Raw genomic sequence first — 19,922 nt, forward strand, 5'->3', positions numbered from 1 at the left:
GTGGTGTATCACTCCTCAGGATGGTAACGACACCAGTGGATTACAGCAATCTGCTGGAAGGCCAGGGGCAGCCCTCAGGGAGTCACAGCTAACACTCCCCAGGGAGCAGGGGAGTACTCAGGGAGTCACAGCTAACACTCCCCAGGGAGCAGGGGAGTACTCAGGGAGTCACAGCTAACACTCCCCAGGGAGCAGGGGAGCTACTCTGCAAGTCACAGCTAATACTGCACAGGCAGTAGGTCTGTGGGTCACATCAGGAGCATGAGCACTCAGTGGATTCAGTACAAAGTCACTGTGCCCCTCTGATGGTGAAGAGTGGCACTAGCATGATGCACAGCACAGGTATATTTATCTGTGTCACTGTAACCTGAAGTTAAGAAGCGTGGATTAGTCACGTGGCCTGCAAAGAGAGAGGAGGCTGAGCAGCTGAAGGAGGTTCAGATAACCCTTTCTGAGAAGCAGGTCGTGTCTGAGCAATCTGTACTTTCTTTTCACCGTGTGAAGGTTGAAGGAAAACAGCAGGGATGTGCTGGTTAGGCACACAACATCCTGAAGGGATATTTCAGCAACCTGCAGTAACCTAGGACATGTATTTTCACTAGCCAATAAACATACACAACAAATACCACCGTCACAAAGAGGTGGCACATTTAGAATTCAGATAGCTATCCCAAAGCCAAAATGCTTACCTAAATTTAAGAGGATTACCCCCAGCCACAGCCCTTCCCAGCTGCTCTGCCCCCCCTCCCAGGTGATATTTCCTTCTCCACCACCTCTGCTGCATAAACAAGTTAAGTGTTTGTATTCTCAATGACTCAGAACTGCAAATAGTCCCTTGAGGTTCTTAGAATTGATTATCGAATCAGAGTGTCAAAATAAAATAAGAGTAAATAAATGTAAGAATATGAACTGTTTATATTAGAAATAAAGGCAGTGGAACCCTGGAAAGGTGCTTTTTATCATTTTATAGATAAATAAATATATCACAACTGGCAAAAAAAACCAAAATCTAAGCCAAGGTTTATTTTAGTGAGGTAGTTCATGTAGTGTAGTTTCACAGACTTTTGTAGACAGTCATGATACATTGTGTGCTTTCAAAATGGGCACTCTCTGTAGATCCAGCAGATGTTCCATATTATAAACCTGTGTTTGGGTGGGAGGTGAGCCAGTCAATGCTAACATTACACATTATCAACAGCAGTCTTCATGCTAGCATCCTATTCCATGGACAAATTGTTCATGCCCTCTGCAAACTCAGGCAACTCCCACTCCCAAAATTCTCACCAATTGAGAAAGTTTTGAAAGATAAAATTGAAAGTTCTGAAGGCTTTCCTCAAAAGCATAAAATCCATGGACTCCCTTTCAAACCAGACAAAATGAACAATGGTAGTAGAACAGCATAGAAAGCAACCTTTGGGTTCTAAGGGACCTTAAAGATCATCTAGTTACAACCCACAAGTCCCTATCCCTTGCAGCCTTCCATCAATCCCATTAGACAACGTTCTTTAATTTTACACAGGCCTCTGCAGCTCATATCAACAGAGATATTTGGGGGAGGGTTGGTTTTGTGGTTTGGGTTTGTTTTTTTGGATTTTCCTTTATTTAAATAAAGCTTGTGTGGGTGCCAGGAAAACAAAGAGTGAAGAGCCAAGCACTGGAGGACCAGTTCTGTTGGGTGCTTTGCACAGCATAGGGAAAAGGCTACTGTGTGGGCAGCACTACCAACAAGGAAAAAGGGAGTGGGGGAGGAAGAGGAGGAGGAGGGGGAGGTGGGAAGGAGATGATGTGTGTGGATAGAACACAGGGAAAGCAGAGTGTGTCCTCAGCTTCCTAAGAAGAGCCACGGCAGATGGCCTAGTAAGGACTGTATCCATACCCTTGGGTTAAGGACAATCAGGGTATTTACCCAGCAGGGAGCCTTTGTTAGGCAAAACTGCCCCACTGCAGGACAGGCAGGGTACAAGCAGCACTCAGGGAGTGCAGTCAGGACTAGGCTGCATTTGACAGTGTGGTGCACTGAGACGTAATGAGAGATGGCTCAGGAGACACTGAGTTTAACTGTGTTAAAAACCAGACTAGGCCTGGCCATTTAGATGGATGAGTGCATCACAATTATAATTTTTTGATTTTTGAAAGGATTTTTTCAGACCAACCACACATTTTACATAGGCTGTTGCCACTCCCCTGTTTTTTCTTTTCCTTTTAAACCCCCTTCTTCATTTCTGCTTTCTATTTTGTATGACAAAGGCCGCATGATGATATGCTGATATTCAGCAAAATAAGGAGAACTGGAGCTCAGAGTGGTTGATGAGTAGAGCAGGAGAGAAACTCCTTGTAATCCAGTAGTAATGGCATTATGCCACTTCTCACCTAGTACAGCTCTACCCATGAAAGAACAGCAAGGGACACACAGTGGGGAGGAGGCTAGGGGCTGGCATTCTGCTTTGGGTACTGAAGAAATAGGATGCTCCTTTCAAATGGCAGTGGCAAAAGTCTGGGAGCATTAGCAAGCCAGGAATATTCCAGGACATTGAAAACTCCAGCTGCTTCTAGTCCCACCATTGTAAACACAGAGGGAGTCTGTTGTGACTTGTCTGTCCTGCAGCCAAGATCCGCTGTGGCAGCCGGTGTGCGAGGCAACTGGGGAGGCAGGAGAGGAGAGGTGGAAAAGGGAATGAACCCTCGGTCTGGCACAGGGCGTGGGGGCAAGGGGCAGCAGCCACCCAGTGATACCAATCCGGCAAGGTGAGCTCAAGGACATCCGTGTGGCCCATGCACAAACGCCTCCAAAGGCTCCATCTGGGGCCTTGCTAAAATGGCACTGAGCCATTTTTGTATAGCATGAGGAAGAAGGTGCGTGCCCCTGACGGGTCAATCCAGCTGCTCGTTCTCTTCCCTCTATAAACTTCATTCTTCGGTGAACACAGCGCGAACTCCTCGTTCTGACCTCCCCGTCCTGAAAATGTGGGAGCGAACACGTTCGAACACAATGGCTCGGCCGGCAGCAGCTGCGGAGGCCGCGGTGCCAAAGCCCAGCCCCACGCAGGGACCGGGCTTTACAACAGCCGGGCCGGGCCAGCTGCGCCTGGGGCCGTGCGGGCGGGAGGAGAGCCAGGAGAGCCCCGGCAACCTCCGGCATCGCGGCACCCGTGACCCAGCCGTGAAGGATCGTGAGGGGATCCGCGCGAGGATCGTGAAGGATTGTGAGTGGAGCGTGGGGAGACGATGAGGGGATGGCGAGGGAGCGCGCTGGATCGTGCGGCATCGTGCGGCGGCCCCGCCGCGAGGGGCGGGCGGTGGATGTGACGCGCGGGCGCGCGGGGCATTGTGGGAGCTCCGCCAGCCCGTCCAGCCGATCCCGGCGGCCCCGCGGGCGGAGCGGAGCAGCGGGAGCGGCAGCGGCGACGGCAGCGGGGACGGGAGCGGGGCCGCCGCCGGCCGACCGGAGACATCTTGCCCGCGCCGTAAGTCACCGCCGCGGTGCGCCCGCCGTGCGGGAAGGAGGGGGCGCGGGGGGCTCTGTCGCGGCGTGGTGACACCCGGCGGCGGTGGGGGGGCCGCGAGCCGGCCGGGCGCGCCGCGGGACGGAGGGTGCCGGTCCCTTCCCCCGAGGGAAACCGGGAGTCGGTTCAGCTGCTCCTTGCTGTGCCTCGGGTGAAGCCGGGAGATCCACCCGCGCCCCGCGAAATGGTGGCAGCGGGGCTGTGTTTCCCTGGAATCCGCTATGGAATGACGGTGTGGGGCTGCAGGGAGCCCGGCGGGGCTGCAGGAGCGGCCCGGGGTGTGGAGCCGCGGTGCCCCGCGTCCCCGCCGTTCCACGCACGGACGGGCTCCGTCCTTGTTCCCACCGCGGGTCGCCGAGCAGGGGAGGATAATCGAGGGAGACTGCGAAAAGCACAAGGCAAAAAAACAGCAGGACTCGTTTTCCGTGTGTTTCACTTCGGGATGAGGAACCCGCCGTGTAAAAGTTACCTGCCTCGTGTGAACGACTTGATTTTAAAAAAGCCTAATGATGTATTTTAAACCGTAAGCAGAGGCTGCGGAGAGCAGCAAAAATAAATGTTTGTCTGGAAACGGGGCTCCTTATTCTTTTCGGACTGTCACTTCTTGTAGAGGCTGCAATATGTCTGCCTGCGGGATTGGAGCAGCCCGTGGGGACTGGCTGGGTGTGGGTGTTCTCCGGGGGCACTGCGAGGGCTGCAGGTGAATGCAGCTTCCCGGGGCTCCGCGCCGGCCCCAGCGCGGCAGCGCTGGGACTCACGCTCAGGCTGACGTGTTTGTGCCTGTAGGAGACACTGAGGGCAGCAGACTGATTCTGTGGCTCGCATCTCCCTCTAATCCTTTTGTTTCTTCTGTAATCGTTAAAAGTAAATTGTAGAAGCCCCGTGAAATTGTGTCTGAAGCCAGCAGTTGGGACTAGCTCCTATGCGAGCAGGGTGGTGTAAAGCTGAGGTTGTTTCATTTGTAGTGGTGGAAAGAGACTTGTTTTTGAAATATACTTGGATGAGACTTGTTATTTATCTCTTGACCATGCAAGTGAACAACCATTTTTTCCCCAGGACTGTGTGTGGCTGTCACTTAGCAACAGGTCTGTAGAGAACTTGGCAGATCCACTGCCTCCCCCATTCTGAAGAGTAAAAGAAATAAATTAGCAAAGGAGCAAGAGTGCCATTAATAAAAACAGTACCTGGGTTCTCAGGGACAGCCCAGAGTTGAAAGACTTATGTTGGAACAAGACAATTACAGTTGCTTTGAAAATTATGTTTTAATGCAGCAGGGTATGAAAGATTTTGCATCACTAGAAAACTACCCAGTGTATTTGAGAGTTTGGGGCTTTTTTTTTTAAGTGTTGTGAAAGAAAGGCATTACATTGTTTACTTAGTAATGGTTCGAGGTTATTTTGCTGCATTATGTTTTGTAACCTTTTGCACTGAAATCTAGGCCTCCTGGGTTTCTGAACAGTAACTTTGTTTTGCTGTGTGTGCTGTATACCCTTCTGATTGCCAGTAAAGCCAAATGTTGACAGTGTAGATTAAGCCATAACTGATATAAAAACTAGCAAGACTAGAAGTTGGCTTAATGACAGTAAAGTCAGTAAGGTGCTTAAGAACTGCTTATTTTGTAGATCAGCATGAACAAAAAGAGAAGTCCACCACTGCAAGCTTAGTCTTAAAAGAAACCAGTGTGTTTAAATTTGTTCTTAGGAGTTGCCTAGTTCTGCCAATACATAGCAATGAGCTTTGATAAAAGGTATTCTCTTGATAAGGTAGGTGATATAATCACAGTCTGGAAGAATAATCATGAACCTTTGCTCTCAGAGAAGTACAGACATATTTTTGTGCAACACTGCCAGCTAGGATCAAAGCCTGCTGTCTGTTCCACAGAAAAGGTAGTCTTACCCCAGCAAGGTTATAAAGCAGGAATAAAGGGGCAGAAATCTGTAACTGATGCCACAAGTGGAGAAAGAGCCTCCAGATAGATCCTCCATTGGGAGAGGAAACGTTGGCCCTGTGGGTAGTGCTGAGCATTAGGTTTTGTCATCTCAAGAGGTAAAATTGGAGAAGAAAAATGCAGCACTTGTGGAAAGACTGCAGGGCTGGCTTGTTTGCTTGCTTGGGAAGGATGCTGAGAACACACAAAGAAGCCACAGTTCCTTACCCAGGCCCATTCTAAAGACAGGATGGTCAGGATTCAGCTCAGGGTCCTTGTTCCAGGAGTGATGCAAGAATCACACCATTCATGACCTCCTTGATGGATCAAGTTCTTGCAATCCATTCTCTCAGCAGTTTATTATCTATTCTAAATTTTGTTCTGCATTTGAATTTTGCCTTGGAAGCATCCACATGCATTCTTTATTATGTTTTTATTTTCCTACAGAAATGTTAAGGGACAAAGTTGTTTTCAAAGTGTTATTTAAAGCAGTTTTTCTGCATTGATTTCACAAATGGTCCAATGACTTAAGGCCCTCTGTAAATTATTATGCTTTCTATCTAGCATACAAAAACCTGTAATGTATAAATGGTTATTTCAGGCCAGTTCTCCCAGCAGTGGTCAGTGAAGACAATTGTATTTACATTTTCCTGGCTATTGGTGGCAGGATGCCCAGCAGAAACTCTTGTCACACTCCCAGCACTGTTCTTAGTGGAAGTTTGCACATTAAGGGGTATTTGTTTTGGTGTTTCAGACCCACTGTGGGAGGGAGGGACTTCTGCCAGTTGAGTGCAATTGTGCAGCAGTATTTTGTTTAGCAGACAGATTTTGTGAAAACGCTATTCCTCTTTGTTCCATCCTTTATGTCACTGCTATAGGAATTTTAATTGTCTTAATCTTCAACAGAAAGTACACCTATTGTGCATCCCTAGATTGGGAGTGTTCTCTTGGTTTTCCACATGAAAATAAATGTGTGGTGCTACCTTCTCAGATGAGAAGTTCATGGAGTTATGGAACAACTGTTTTACAGCTGTTTTTCACTCTCCTGTGTGTTTCAGACCTCAGAGAGTTACTGCTTTGATAAACAGCTTGAGCTAAAGTTTGAAATCACATCAGATCAAATATTAACTGAGTGATTGGCTCTTTTTAGTTCTGTTGTTCCCTGAAACCACAGTCCCAGGGAGAGACACTGTTGTGCCAGGCAAGTATTATTGGAGACCATTCTATACCATTTTATAACTATGCCAGAGTAGCTTCTGATTAGCTGAGAACAGAGCAAGTTCATTGTCACAGCAAAGTTAAATGCCCATTTTCAGCAAGAGTTCAGTGAGTGGCTATTATTATGGGACACAAATAGATTTAAGAGAGAATGGCAGCACTTACATTGTTAATCTTTTGAAACAATGGAAAGAAAATAGTATTGCAGTTAATCTCTTGTGATACAAAATGAACTTTCCAGCTTAGTCTTTGTACTGAAAGAAAAATAATTATTATATCTTAGTATTATTCTAATTGTAGTAGTGATCTTCTGGAATCCACTACTTACTGATCTGATGATGTAGACCTAAATTGAATCATCTCTTTGCTAAGTGCAGTTAATACACCAGTGTCAGCCCACAATCAGCACAGTCTTTTTCTGACAGCAGTAAGAGTCATAGTAATTTGTTTAGTCATTAAGAACCAGTACCTGAAAACTGTTAATAACAGACTGGGTTTATTACTGCTGTTTAATCAAGGTGTCAAATCAACTGAACTAATCAAGTGCTGGTATTTGGAATTTGGGTATCACTTTACCAGGATGTTCAGTCTGTACTTTAAAAATTATGTGATGTTAAACCTTTCAGAAAAGCAGATGCCTTTGTGCATTTGAAGAAGATGGTATTTGAAAGTGTAATTCAGCAGAGTATCTGTCTTCACACAGGAAAATATGGCCAACCAGAGTTACTCCAGCCAGTTTCAAAGACAAAAATGTTAATTATGCTGATTTCATCACTACACCTTAAGGTTGTTTCTTAGGAAATGTATTTCTGACTTGCAAAGACATGACAGCAGAGGAGCCTTGCAGCTTGAATCCTTGCTGTGACCAAATTAATACATCATCAAATCTTATTTATGCATTTGGAGATCTTAGAAAGCAGTGTGAATCTTTCCACAGTCTTTAAGGAGTTTCAAAAGGCTGTGAGTCAAGTGTTAAATTCTGTATCTGCATCCGAGCATGGCAGAGCCACTGAAGAATATAGTGTTAAATTTGATTTGAAGTCAAAGGTGAACTCAGATACTTGACTCCTCAATGATATCCCCTAATTTTCATAGTGATAATTTTGTGAACTCTCACATTGAAACAAAAGCATTTTATTATCAAATATTTGGAGAGACTTTGCAATGTATTTGGTAAAATTCTCAAAAATTCCATGACAAAGGCAGGACAGAAGAAATAAAGGAAAGTACTGGTCCATTGACTGTGATTTATTTAAAAATATATTTACTTACTTTTATTACACTGCTCCAATCTTGTCTGAACTATGATGCGTGTGATAAGGTTGCCTTCGGTTGCCTCTGATCTGTGGGCTCCCAGTGACTCAGCAAACAGCTCTAGTTCATTAGTGTTGGCAGCATTCCAGAGTTTCTGGTGTTACAAAGATAAACCATTTCAGAACATGGAAGGCATACAGCTTTCTTTGGTTTTTGATCTGTTGCCATGCTCTTTGCATTTCACCTCAATGCATTTTCTTGTGGCTTTTGCAAGTGAAATCTCTTTCTGTTCTCTTTTTTGGTGGAGAACTAGAAATAGGGAAGAGGCATTTGAGAGTTGGTTGGGCCATCCTGCAGCTCAAAGGCAGGACAAACAGGTTCTGCAAAGTAATGATCCTGAATGCACAATTAAGCTCTGAAAAAGGTTTCCATGCCAGGCTCTCACCTTCCAAATGGTTACATGGTTGGTAACAGTAAAAGTGGTACTTGAAACCTAATTGAAGTTTTCCTCCCTCCACCCCCCAACATCTGAGCAATCTGAACATACAGGGAGGGATGGGATCCTTGAGATGGGAAGGTCTGAAACTCATCTGTATCACATTTCCCCTTTAATACTGAAAGTTTCAGAAGTTCTTGTTTTTTTCATTATGCAGCTCTGTGCACCAATACCTTTCAGATTCAGGCAAAGTTTTTCCTTAGAAATAAACTTGCAGCTAGAAAGTTCTTTAATTTTCCATATAAGGGGATCAGGTGAATTGGCAAGCTGGTGACATTACTCACACTAATATTTAGGATACCCTGGACCTAAGTGCATAAGATACAGGGAATAAATAGCTGTAGAACTTGCAGAGGTGATAAAGTAAGCTTATGAAAGAAAAAAAAAAAAAAAGACACCATTTTATATATGGGTTGGTGTTATTCTGTATTACTACCTACTTTACTAATGCTTTGGTGCAGTTGTTGCAGCAGCTGATAGCTAAAATTACATTCTCCCAAAGAAAGAAAACATTAGGAAGTAAGGATTTCCATATTCTCTTCCAGCTGTTCTGATATCCCATAAACTCACTAAATGATTAATAGAAATTTACTGCTTAAGGCTTGCAGGCTTTCTCTAGAAAAATTATGGTTGTCATCATTGACCTCTCAGTTACAAACCAAATATCTTGCAGGGCAGCACAGATATTTCTTATGCCACTTTCCATGGTGTTTGATTCAATGAACCTCTTAACATTTGAGGTTAAACATCCCTAGTCCTGTTGATGACAATGGATTATGAAATATGAAAATAATTGCTGGCAGAAGGTCTATAGACAAGTCAAAGCCCCACCCAGCCTTCCTGCTAACAAAGACAGAGCTAGCTAGATGAGAAAATGCAGTTAAATGGATGTTTTTAAAATCATTGGTGAGCTGCATTTGGGTCATTTCTCAAGGCAAGAAAATTGGCTTTTGTCCTCTTCTTCACAGAATAATGGCTGTTACAGAGCTGATGAAAGAAGAAGGAGCCCTTTTGATGGCTTCCCCTTTCCAAAGATTCCTATCTGTTTCTGGACATGAGTTTCCTAAACATAGTGTGATCTGATCTATGAAGATGGGATTATTTTGTATAGCTTTTAAAAAGAGTAAACTCATAGCATTTAATTTACTTAATGTGCTGTGCAGGTGTAGATTCTGATGAACGGAATGTGGAAGTGGAAAGGAGAAGAAAGCTCTGAGACTCATGTTCCTTTGGCTATTCTGATGGTATTTGTTTGGCACTTATGTAGCCTGAATCTTATTGACTCATTGAGAATTGAAGGGCTGCAGGATGTGTCAGCACAGAGCAGAAATTGCAAAACCTAGAAGTGGGGTTGATGAACCTGTTTTGCCTAATTCTGAGATCACTTCATTGTGGATTCAGGCATGTGGAAAATACAGTTAGGTTCATGAGGGCAAGGAGAGAATTCAGGATAGAAAAATAGGGGAAGTAGAAAAATGGTGTGATGGGAAAGCAGGACTCAAGGGGGCTTCATTGTGGAGGGTAGAAACACATCAGTGAATTTGCCATGTGTGTTAGGTAGGATTTGTGCAGCAAGGGAAGAAGTGGGGTGCACAGAGGTGTGTCTGTATCCCTGGTGCATTCTGTTGGTTTCCCTGGAGTTCAGACATGAGGGAGGGGAGAGATGGGGAGATGGGCACTCTCTCTTTTCCTCTGAGGTAATTTCAAAACCCAGTGAGTTGCCTAAACCTTCAAAGCCACCTTGAGAGCCTGTGAACCCTTCACCTCTTTGGATTTGTCAGTTTCTATTTACAGTCTGAGCAGAAATCAAAGAGAGGACTGAATATGTTTGACAGCTGTATCAGCAGTAGGTTCCCTCAGCGAGATAAACTGAGATACAGTTGTCAGCTACGTGCTGGGTGTTCAGAACACTGTGCTGTCAGGGAAAGGTGGCAGATAGAAGATTGTCAGGTTCCTGGAGGGAATGTTGAAGCAATATGGTCTAAAAGTGTAGAGATGGCTGAGTTTTGGTAGGTTCAAATCTCAAGGGGGTTATTTCGGATCTTTCTAAAAATAGAACATCTACTGTACAGGAGGTGTATTTTGCCATCCATAGGCCTTTGTTCTGTCAATTCTCACACATATGGAAAATCGAGGTTTTTTAAAGGCAGTGAATACACTTTATGAAAGCTTTAGTGGATATGGTTTCTCCTAGTTTGGAAGGTAATTATGCATGAACTTAACTGCCCTACCAGAGCTGTTCAAATGCCCTACCAAATGTTTTCATGGAGATAAGGGGGCTGTGTCAGTCTCCTTGCAGAAAGCATCCTCTGCTTCAATGCAGAAGTTCTGTTTTAAATCCAGTACCTATCACTCTGCTCCATTAGTGGTACTGGGTTTGATCTGCTAGGAATTTCACAAAAGTAGATTCTTAGGAAATAACTTGTTTTATATGTTTTCTGTATAAAGTTATGCCAAATTACAATGGGAAGTAACATTCTGGAGGAAATTATTTTAGGTTCTTGTTGTGTATATTTTAAAAAGGCAACTTGTCTGTATGCTTTAGACACTGTAATGCATTGCCTACCTCAAAATGCTGATTTGCCTTGGAATTCAGTGTGTAGTCTTAAAGCATCAGCCCTTATTAATAACCTTTTTTTTTTATTCCTTTTTTTTTATTTCTTTCTAAATATAGAGTGCTGTTTCAGACCTGATACAGACAAGATGTCCAGCAGGGGTGGAAAGAAGAAGTCAACCAAGACTTCCCGCTCTGCGAAGGCTGGGGTCATATTCCCGGTTGGAAGAATGCTCCGCTACATTAAGAAAGGCCACCCCAAGTACAGAATTGGTGTTGGTGCTCCTGTGTACATGGCTGCTGTACTGGAATATCTAACTGGTAGGTTTTGCTGAGTTATGTGAAATAGTAGCAGTAAAAGTTAAAGACAAACTGAATTTCCACAGAAAGAAACCCAAACAAGTGAAAAAAAGTTACAGCTGAAATGTGTGTTTTGCATCACACATCTAAGCCAAAATCAGGGTACCCTCACCCCTGCCTCAGAGCCTTGATGACTTTTGTTTACTCCAGTATAGAATTTGCTTTCACCACTTGTAAACATACTCTTTCCACGTAGTCAGGGTTCCCACTGCCATCAGTGTGTGTGGACTACATTGCTGCAGTTCTCCTCGCTTTGATTTTGTGCCTGATGAGTTTGTTTGGGTTATAATTGTCTGGTAAGCATATACATTAATTTTAAATAGAGAGTTTTTCCATGTTTACACAGGGCTGAGACTGCTTACAGCCTTGTTTAAACATTTTTGTTCAATTTGCAGATTTCTTTTCAGACTGTTTGCAATTGCAGTTTGTTTGATTGAGTCTGTGTATACATGCAAACTCTTCATCTGCCCTAGATCTATGTAGCTTATTTGCTTACAGTTGTAGTTCTAGTTCTGTTCCCTTCATCACATCAGAATGAGAATACCTTAAATAACTATCTCATCTTCTCACAGAACAAAAGTATTATTTTTCCTCCATTTAGAAATAAGCTTCAAAGGAATAAAATGCTTTGCCCAATGACATAAACAACCAGACGTGCAAGTAAAGATCTTTATATAGCTGATTTGTTCTCAGACAAAACTTGAGACATTGCAAGTTTACCCACTCTAAACAACATTGCAAAAGCAGTCTTTTGACAGAAAACCCCAGCTGTAATAGCATCAATATATGGGCTTTTTGCAATAATGGTTTGCTTAAAATAAAAATGGATAAGAAGGCTCAGTCACCTTCATGTGGCCAGACTGATGTCTAAGTATATATCTGTGGTGTAGGGATCTAGCAAAAAGCTCAGGTGCCAGATAGATGAGTGTTTGGAGCCAGATTCTATTAGCATGACTAAGGAAAAGTTTAAATTGGATTTTATTTCTCAAAGCAGTGTTTCTTTTTCCAGTGCATCTGCTTGTGTCGGTGTTCTTGCCATAGGTTCAAGTGTTTCAATGGACAGGAGACTTTAAGCTGTATTGGTGTGCTGAGCCTCTAAAAGGTACAGGTTTTTCTTTGACTCAAGCACAAAGTTATAAAGTATTGACTTTTCTGGAAGTATTTAAAACTGAAGCAACCTGACCTTGCCACAACATTAGATATGTTTTATAATGGCTCTTGACGTTGAAGGACAGAAGATTTCTTCCTATAAAGTTTCTTCTTCCCCTAAAGATGAAGACTGGTAATATTACCAAATAATTAATAGAGTGCTTGTTTTCTGTAGGGTATTCATACCATCAAATATATATTTTTTCCGCCTTCACTTGTCAACATTCAATATTCTTTATTTGGGCCTTTTCTTTAAAAGAATGCTTTTAAATTTCATAGATGGCCTTAAAAATTAATATTTCCTTTAGCTAGGTTGCTGCTTACAGCAATAACAATTCAAATAAAAGGCTTCTTAGGGTGAAGAGTGCTTTGAATGCTGTCCTTTTAAAGAAACAGAGCAATACAGGTGAGCTTAAGGCTCTGCTAATGAGCAGCACATGTTATGGGTTAAATGATTTAGTGTTGACTGAGGCAGTGATAGTTTAGGCAATTAAGAATAGGCTGGGGAAATAAAGTTGTTTCTTTAACTGCTGTGCATCTTGGGAACTTGTCTGAGGACATTACCAGCAACAAGAAAAAAAAACCCAAGGAAAATAACATATATCACTTTAGGAAAAACAAAAGGCAGGAGGAAAGAATAGCTGAAGGAAAAAGTACTTTCCTTCTTTATCCCTTTAACTATTTTTAGGCAGTTTTGCTGTGGTTTTTGTGTCTCCTTGGAAGGCTAGGTAGATAATCCTAGTAACCTGCCAAGTATCTCATGGCTGTCTTTCATTCCTGTACATCTCAAAAGTGCAGATACACCTTTCTTTCCAGAGCTGGTACTGGTTTTATCGTAGAATTATTTGGGTTGAAAGGGACCTTGAAGTTCATTTTTTTCTAATCCCTTTTCCATGGACAGTGGTACCTCCCACTACACCAGGTTGCTCCAAACCACATCCAGTCTGGTGGCCTTGAACCATCTTGGCCATTTCCAGAGATGGGGCAGCCACAGCTCCTCCAGGCAACTGTGCCAGTACCCCAGCACACTCACAGGAAAGAATTTCTTCCTAATATCTAATCTAAATCTGTCCTGTTTCAGTTTGAAGTGATTCCCCCTTGTAGTCCCATCACTACAAGTCCTTCCCTCTCCAGCTTTCTTGTAGACTCCTTACTGTTTCAGTCTGGTGGGATTTTTTCTCCTTTCTCTAAGTTTTTCACACAATGTATAGTATAATTTTTAAGCCTTTAGTGCTCAGTATGTTTTCTGAACTTCAGGTCATTCATCTTTTTCAGTGTAATTCAGAAACAGCCCCTTGAAATGGAATGCTTGGAGATTTTTGGTTTGTGTTCTTTTTACCTCTTGGCAGTTATTACTTCACAAAACCAGAGAAATCCTGACTTCTCTCCAGGAGAGTTTTTAAAGATCCTTATGCTAGCACATGGTCTGAGACCAAATCAAAGCATTTCAACCATTTCAAAGTAAAACCAGGAACGTGACATAATAGGAAGGAGACCATGTGAACTGGCATGCTAATAAATTGGCTAAATCAAAAGGCAATCCTGTGTATCCAGGAAGGAGAACTATAAAATATCAAAAGGAGTCATAGGAAAGAGAAACTTTAGAAACAAAAATGGGAGTGGAAATGACAGAGACATGACCTAATAGAAAGGAACCTTCAAAGGTTTAAAAACTGGTTCATCAGGGTGCAGAATATGGAACCAACTTTATTTGTTTAGAAGGTGAGGTGCTAAATTTTGCTGGCCTTTTCTGAGGTTTAACCTTGATGTAAATCTGAAATTAGCCCTTAATGTGGTCAGATCTGGGATTTTCTGTTCAATTTGAGATTTGAAATTCTGAAATGCTTCCAGCTGTTCAGACTTGAAGGTCTGTTCTGGATTCACCTGAGTTATGACTTACCCCTTTAGACTTAGCACTTGAAAAGTAGCTTATTTTTATCATTTATCTACAACTCCTCATCAGAAAGTAAGAGTACACATTCTGTGATTTCACATGTCCTTAGATTTCAATATACTTCACATTTAAACAAGTTGCACAGTCAGTATCCTCCTTTTCTTACTTATTCACTAAAGGTTCTTGTTACCTTGAAGTAACATTATAAATTAATTCTCTCATCAGCACAAGCAGTGTATCTGGTTTGGTTTATTAAGCCAAGTTGCTTATTGCTTCCTTTTTTTATTTATGGAAATAATGTGTTATGTCCACTGCAAATAGGATGCAAGTGTGTCTTGCATGGGTAAATGTGCAGAAAGTACCTTTGAGTGTTACCAGTATTGAGGGAGGTGGATATGCTTCCTTTCTTTACACTGGAGGAATAGAGTGGATGCCAAAGAACTATAAATGCACAGTTCTTTCTTTCCTTCTTTGAAGCAGCAGTTCATGCAGTGCTTCCTGCCTTGCAGGGAATAGTCAGAATGGTGGATCAGTTCTGCAACATAAGCAGAAATTAATTTTAACCATTATCAACAGTTTTCAGTTGGTACATTCTGTGTTGGTGATTCCTATTGTCTTTCCTTATTGCACTTATTTTCCAATGGCTCCTTGCCTATTTGTCTTTCCAAACGTGGACTTCAGAAAACTGCAATTACCCCCATAATTTCTCTGCAAAGTAGTTCATCAGGATCAGTTTATGTCAAAAAAGAGCTCTAGGTCAGTCAAGAGAATGGCCACAGACTTCATCTGAGGCATTGCAGCCACTCACATGAATTCTGGTGGTTTGTATTTGTCAGAGCTGGCCCTGCCATACATCTCATCAAGTATGGTCTTTGCAGGTAGGAGAGCTTGCACAAGCTACATTATCCAACCTTTCTTACTAATGGAAAAAGATACTCCTTTGCCCTTGAAAAACAGAACTCTCTTGAGCATATTTAAAGGCAGAAAGAGCCAGGCCTGCAAGTGATTTCTGCTCCCCCCTCCCCCATCATCTGTTCTACACTGTAAATAATTTTCAATTGCCAAAATGTCATAGCAAATGAGGAGAAGGAGAAGTTTATAAAACAGCAGGAGCACAGGAATACAGAAGAAATGAGACTGATTTATATTTGTTACGTACATATGAAGGTAGGAGAAAATGTTAAATACCTGGTTTCTCCATTAGATCTTTTTTCAGCTGTGTTTTTGGGGTTTTTTTGCACAGGGGTACTGTTGATCATATATTTTCTTGAAATGTAAATTAAGCACTTCTTGAACCCCATGGTTAGAATTGCATCTGAGGCATTCCTATGTTTACCCAAGTTTTTGTTTTCAGGCTTTCTGATGTCACCAGAATCAAATAATGGGAGTTCATGTGCTGGAGCTCAATTCATTGCATTTTTATCTTGATGAATTTTCAATGTGGGAGACATTTTTGATCCAGCTGCTGATTGGCTGCAAAGGAAAAGTCCTTCCTGAGAGCAGTAGGTTTAACTGCTCACTTCAGATGCTCATTTTACAATGTCCAAGCTGAGCAAATTGAACTGCTGTTCACCTCTTGTGTTCTGCTCACTGACCAAAATCTTCACAGGGTCACAGAGGAAAACAATTATTTGCCCTTTTTGTCAAAGCAGATGTTGCACTGAACTCCTGCTTGGAAGCAGAGGGAGCTCAGGGGTCCACAGTAAAAAAGCATTAGGTTAGAAGCAGATTCAAGTTCCAGGCAGTCTGAGACTCCCATAAATAACCATCCTTGGAGAGTAATGAAATTTAAGAAGATAATTAATTGACAATATCTTTTTGATACCGTTGAAAAGTGCATTCACTACCAAGATACATTTCTTCTATTTAAACAGGCAGCTTTAGAAACACTACTTCATTTTATGGTGGTGTACCACAAACTGTCCCAAAGACACCAGAGGTCAATTAGGGGCTCATAGGACCTGTGCCTTCCCTGAGCAAGCATGAAAAAATCTTTGTATGTAGGGTGCAGCAGGGTTGTTTATGGCAATAACCTCACAAGCAGAGACCTTTTGACTGTATCAGCATTGGAAAACTCCTTTGTAGCATTATTTCTACATAAGACTTGTGCCATGCTCTCAAGTGAAGTGTCATTATCACAAATTAAAACAGCTCTGCTTGTAAGAAGTGCAACTTCAGACATAAAACTTTGCACTGTTATCAGCTGAATGACCAACTTTCTGAAATATAAATGCACGAATCAGTGTCTTTTGAATGTATATAAATTAAGAGTTTGCTTTCACTGATAAGCCAGCCCTATAAGCACTTAGGTACATGTGTCTGTTTTATTGTGTAGTCCCGTAAACTTCCATGGATCTCTGAGTTACAAAAGCTCACTCAGTACAAAATTCCTCACCTGATTATGGTCCTGATGTATTCTCCAAGCTGCACAGGTCAAGTTTGATGAAAAACTGTAAGAACCACCAAGTGTGTTTTCTTGTAATAAAAGCTCTAACAGTGCATACTGCTATGTAAGCATAGTTCAAAGGGGTAAATATGCAACATTGTGACATGTGTCACAATTTATTTAAATTTTATTTTTATTGCAACAATGTATAAGATGCTGGATGGGGCTGGTTTAGTTTTTATGACATGGTCAGTGAATATTTCCTCCTTTGATAATGTTACATTTTTTGCTATATTTCAGTTATATTTTAACTAGCATGAAATATTTCTTATTCTAGTTAGTAATTTCATCTGTTTATTTGGCTAAGTTACAGCAGAGTAATGACTTTGTCTATATATTGCTGCTCAATTTAATACTGGTATCAGCCTTTGGCTGATTTGGTTACACAGTTTTTTCCTACCCATACCTTTGTCTTACATGGAATTCCTTGTTGAGAACAATAAAAGACTCTATAAAGCTGAGGTATTTTCTTCTTTAGCCCTTTATTCTTGGAATGACAGGTGTAGAACAACTGGGTAGAAGCAGGAAGACATTCTGGTTCTACAGTGTATTTATCAAGCAGTTTCTTTCCTCAGATGTTCTCTTATTTTAGAAGTTATGCATCAAGTATTGTAAGCATGATTTTTTTTCACCTTTTTTCCATGAGGATTATTTAGAATGCCTGAGTTCAGATAATGTTCTGTCTTTGCTCTTCAGTATTTTTCCGAAGTATATTTTTCCCTGAATTACCTTTAGAAATGAAATTCCATGTGGATTCTTTTTTGCCATCAGATTAAATGCTCCATTCTCAGTATAAACTTCACTGGGGAAATATAAATTTAGGGGATATACAGTGAAATACAATATTTCTAAACCTTAGAGGAGGTACTTTTCTCCCAAACTGCAAAAATGTCTGTGGTATAGCAGGCTTTGTTAGTGCATGATGTTATGGTTACTAAAAATGGTGCTAAACCTTTCTGAATGGGTTCAGAAAACAATTAGACACATCCATAGAAGCGAAATGTATTGGGGAACTAAACAAAAAGACAGCATTTCTAACTTGGGCAACCTCTCAGCTGCACATGGCTGAAATCAGAGGGAATGTTCTGGAAAATTTTCTTGCTCCTTTAGTGCTCCAGCCCATCTGCACTTGGGCACTGGCTGAGGACTGGAGGTCAGGCTGGATGTGGGCTTTGCTCCAAGGAGGTTACAGCAAGTCCTCTTGATTTCTTTAATGTTTAGAAATGCAGCATTAAATCTAAGCCAGGAGCTGGTCTCAGGATGTGAGTAGTCTCCCGTATTCTTTAACAGCCAGACCAAAGCATACATGGAATCATTTAGATTGGAAAAGCCCTCCAAGATCATCAAGCCCAACTGTTAACCTGGTGCTGCCAAGTCCAGCACTAAACCATGTCCCCAAGTGCCACATGCTGCACTTGATCAGGTAACATCTGGCAGCAGTTACTTTAATCATGTTTGAGTGCATTTCTAAAGCATATGTAAGCTGTTATGAGGAGCAGCAAAGTGAACTGCCAGGTAGAGGAAGCTCCACTGAAAAAGAATAAAGGCTGATTTGAGTTAGATCAGGATTCTTGTGGAGAAGAGCTAGGCTATCTCTTCAAATTAGCACTCAGGGTGTGGCCTTGTTATAAATTACATCTGAGTTGAAATTCAGGTTTCCCTGAAAATTGAACTCTCGTACTGATCTTTTACAGATCAATAGTAAACAAGAACTTAAAAACTAAAAAAAAACTAAAAAAAAAAAAAAAAAAAAAAAAGGAAGTTGAATAACATTGGATCTCTTACAAAAAAAAATAATGGATGGTATTAAAATGTAGAAAAAAGCTGAGGAGACGTGTAAGTCAGATCAGAAGGCTCTAAGTGGAAGTGGCTTTTGTGGCCTGAATTTGTGTTTTATGTAAACAGCAGTCTGTCATCTGCCTCACAGAAATGCAAAACTTATAATAACTTGGCAAAGTTAACAGTTTTTCCTTTAAGAGGCCTAGTTTTGATCCAGCACAGACACTCAAGACTGAAAGGATTGGGGTTTTTATCACATCCTAAGAGAACGATTGCCCTGCTGAGAGTTAAGGTTTCATCAAGGCTTGTTCAAAGCAGTGAAGTTTCTTGAACTGATTTTCACTGCATCAGATTTCCATGACTTTGAACCAAGGCTGAGAACTGTTTTATTGGAATGCATAAGAGGGAAAGTGTTGTTAAATGATTCTACCTTCACTCTTGCAACTGCAGATTCCAGGGGGATTGGGTGGAATAGATGGAGAGAAGAATGCAGGAAACTCTTAACAACCTTGGTTGATTGGGGTTGATTGGGTTAAAACCTTCTGGAATCATGTAAAATGAATCTCAAGTCAATAAAATGCTGATGGGAAAGATGATTAGTTTGAAGTACAATAAGCAGACTCTTTGTCATTTGGTTGACTCTGTAGCAAGTACATATTTTTCTCAGTGGAATTGTATCAACATTCATTTTTCTTTGATTTCTGGATATTGTTTTCAATTTTCTTTTGAGGAGTGGCTTCACAATTCTTTTAGAAACCCCTGACTTGTTCCTGTTGGAATTTGTGTGTTCAGAAATTGGCCTTGTATCAGCACATCACCTGTTAGTTGTTAAGAGTTTAATTTTCAAAGATATGATTTCATCTCCCTGAAGACAAGGTGGACAAAGGGATTCGGTGCAACAGCAGTGATTTAGCTTGCAATGTAAACCAAAAAAAAAAAAAAAAGAGAAAAAAAACATTTTGGGGATGAAGTCAGACCAATTGAATTTACTGTTTATGTTGAGAAAGATTACAGCCTGAAATGCTTGATAAGCTAAAGGCTTTGTTATTTAGGCTTGAGAGGAGTTTTAGTCAATAATGACCAGTAATATTTTGTTTGAAAACTAGTGATAAATGAACTAGAGCACTCTCCAGGAGTGGGAGGAGAGTGCATTTGCTTTTGTAGCATCCAGGTCTGCAGTTTCTACTGTGCTTTTGTTCTGGCCTAATAGTAATTGGTTTCATTTTAACCATGTGTTGTGTTCTGTTCCAGAATTTGCAAGTGTTGTGAAATACCAATGTAACAATACTCAGGGCAGAGAGCAGCCCCCTGTGAAACAGGGAAATGCAAGCAGTGAAATTGG

General features: G+C 41.6%; 1 protein-coding gene across 4 annotated transcripts in view; it reads left to right on the plus strand.

The window, feature by feature from the left end:
• Positions 1-3,355: 3,355 nt before the first annotated feature.
• LOC131089691 (core histone macro-H2A.1) overlaps positions 3,356-19,922 on the plus strand; it is a 42,595-nt gene continuing 26,028 nt past the window's right edge. For 2 of the 4 annotated variants that reach the window (XM_058034526.1, XM_058034527.1), the window contains exons 1-2: positions 3,356-3,464; positions 11,073-11,273. In XM_058034526.1, the coding sequence (XP_057890509.1) occupies positions 11,102-11,273 (172 nt within the window). In that variant the 5' untranslated portion in view covers positions 3,356-3,464; positions 11,073-11,101. The remainder of the gene's footprint in view (positions 3,465-11,072; positions 11,274-19,922) is intronic. The other 2 variants (XM_058034528.1, XM_058034529.1) reach the window with 1 other exon arrangement.

Source organism: Melospiza georgiana, chromosome 15 (assembly GCF_028018845.1).
Source record: "Melospiza georgiana isolate bMelGeo1 chromosome 15, bMelGeo1.pri, whole genome shotgun sequence".
Lineage (NCBI taxonomy): Eukaryota > Metazoa > Chordata > Aves > Passeriformes > Passerellidae > Melospiza > Melospiza georgiana.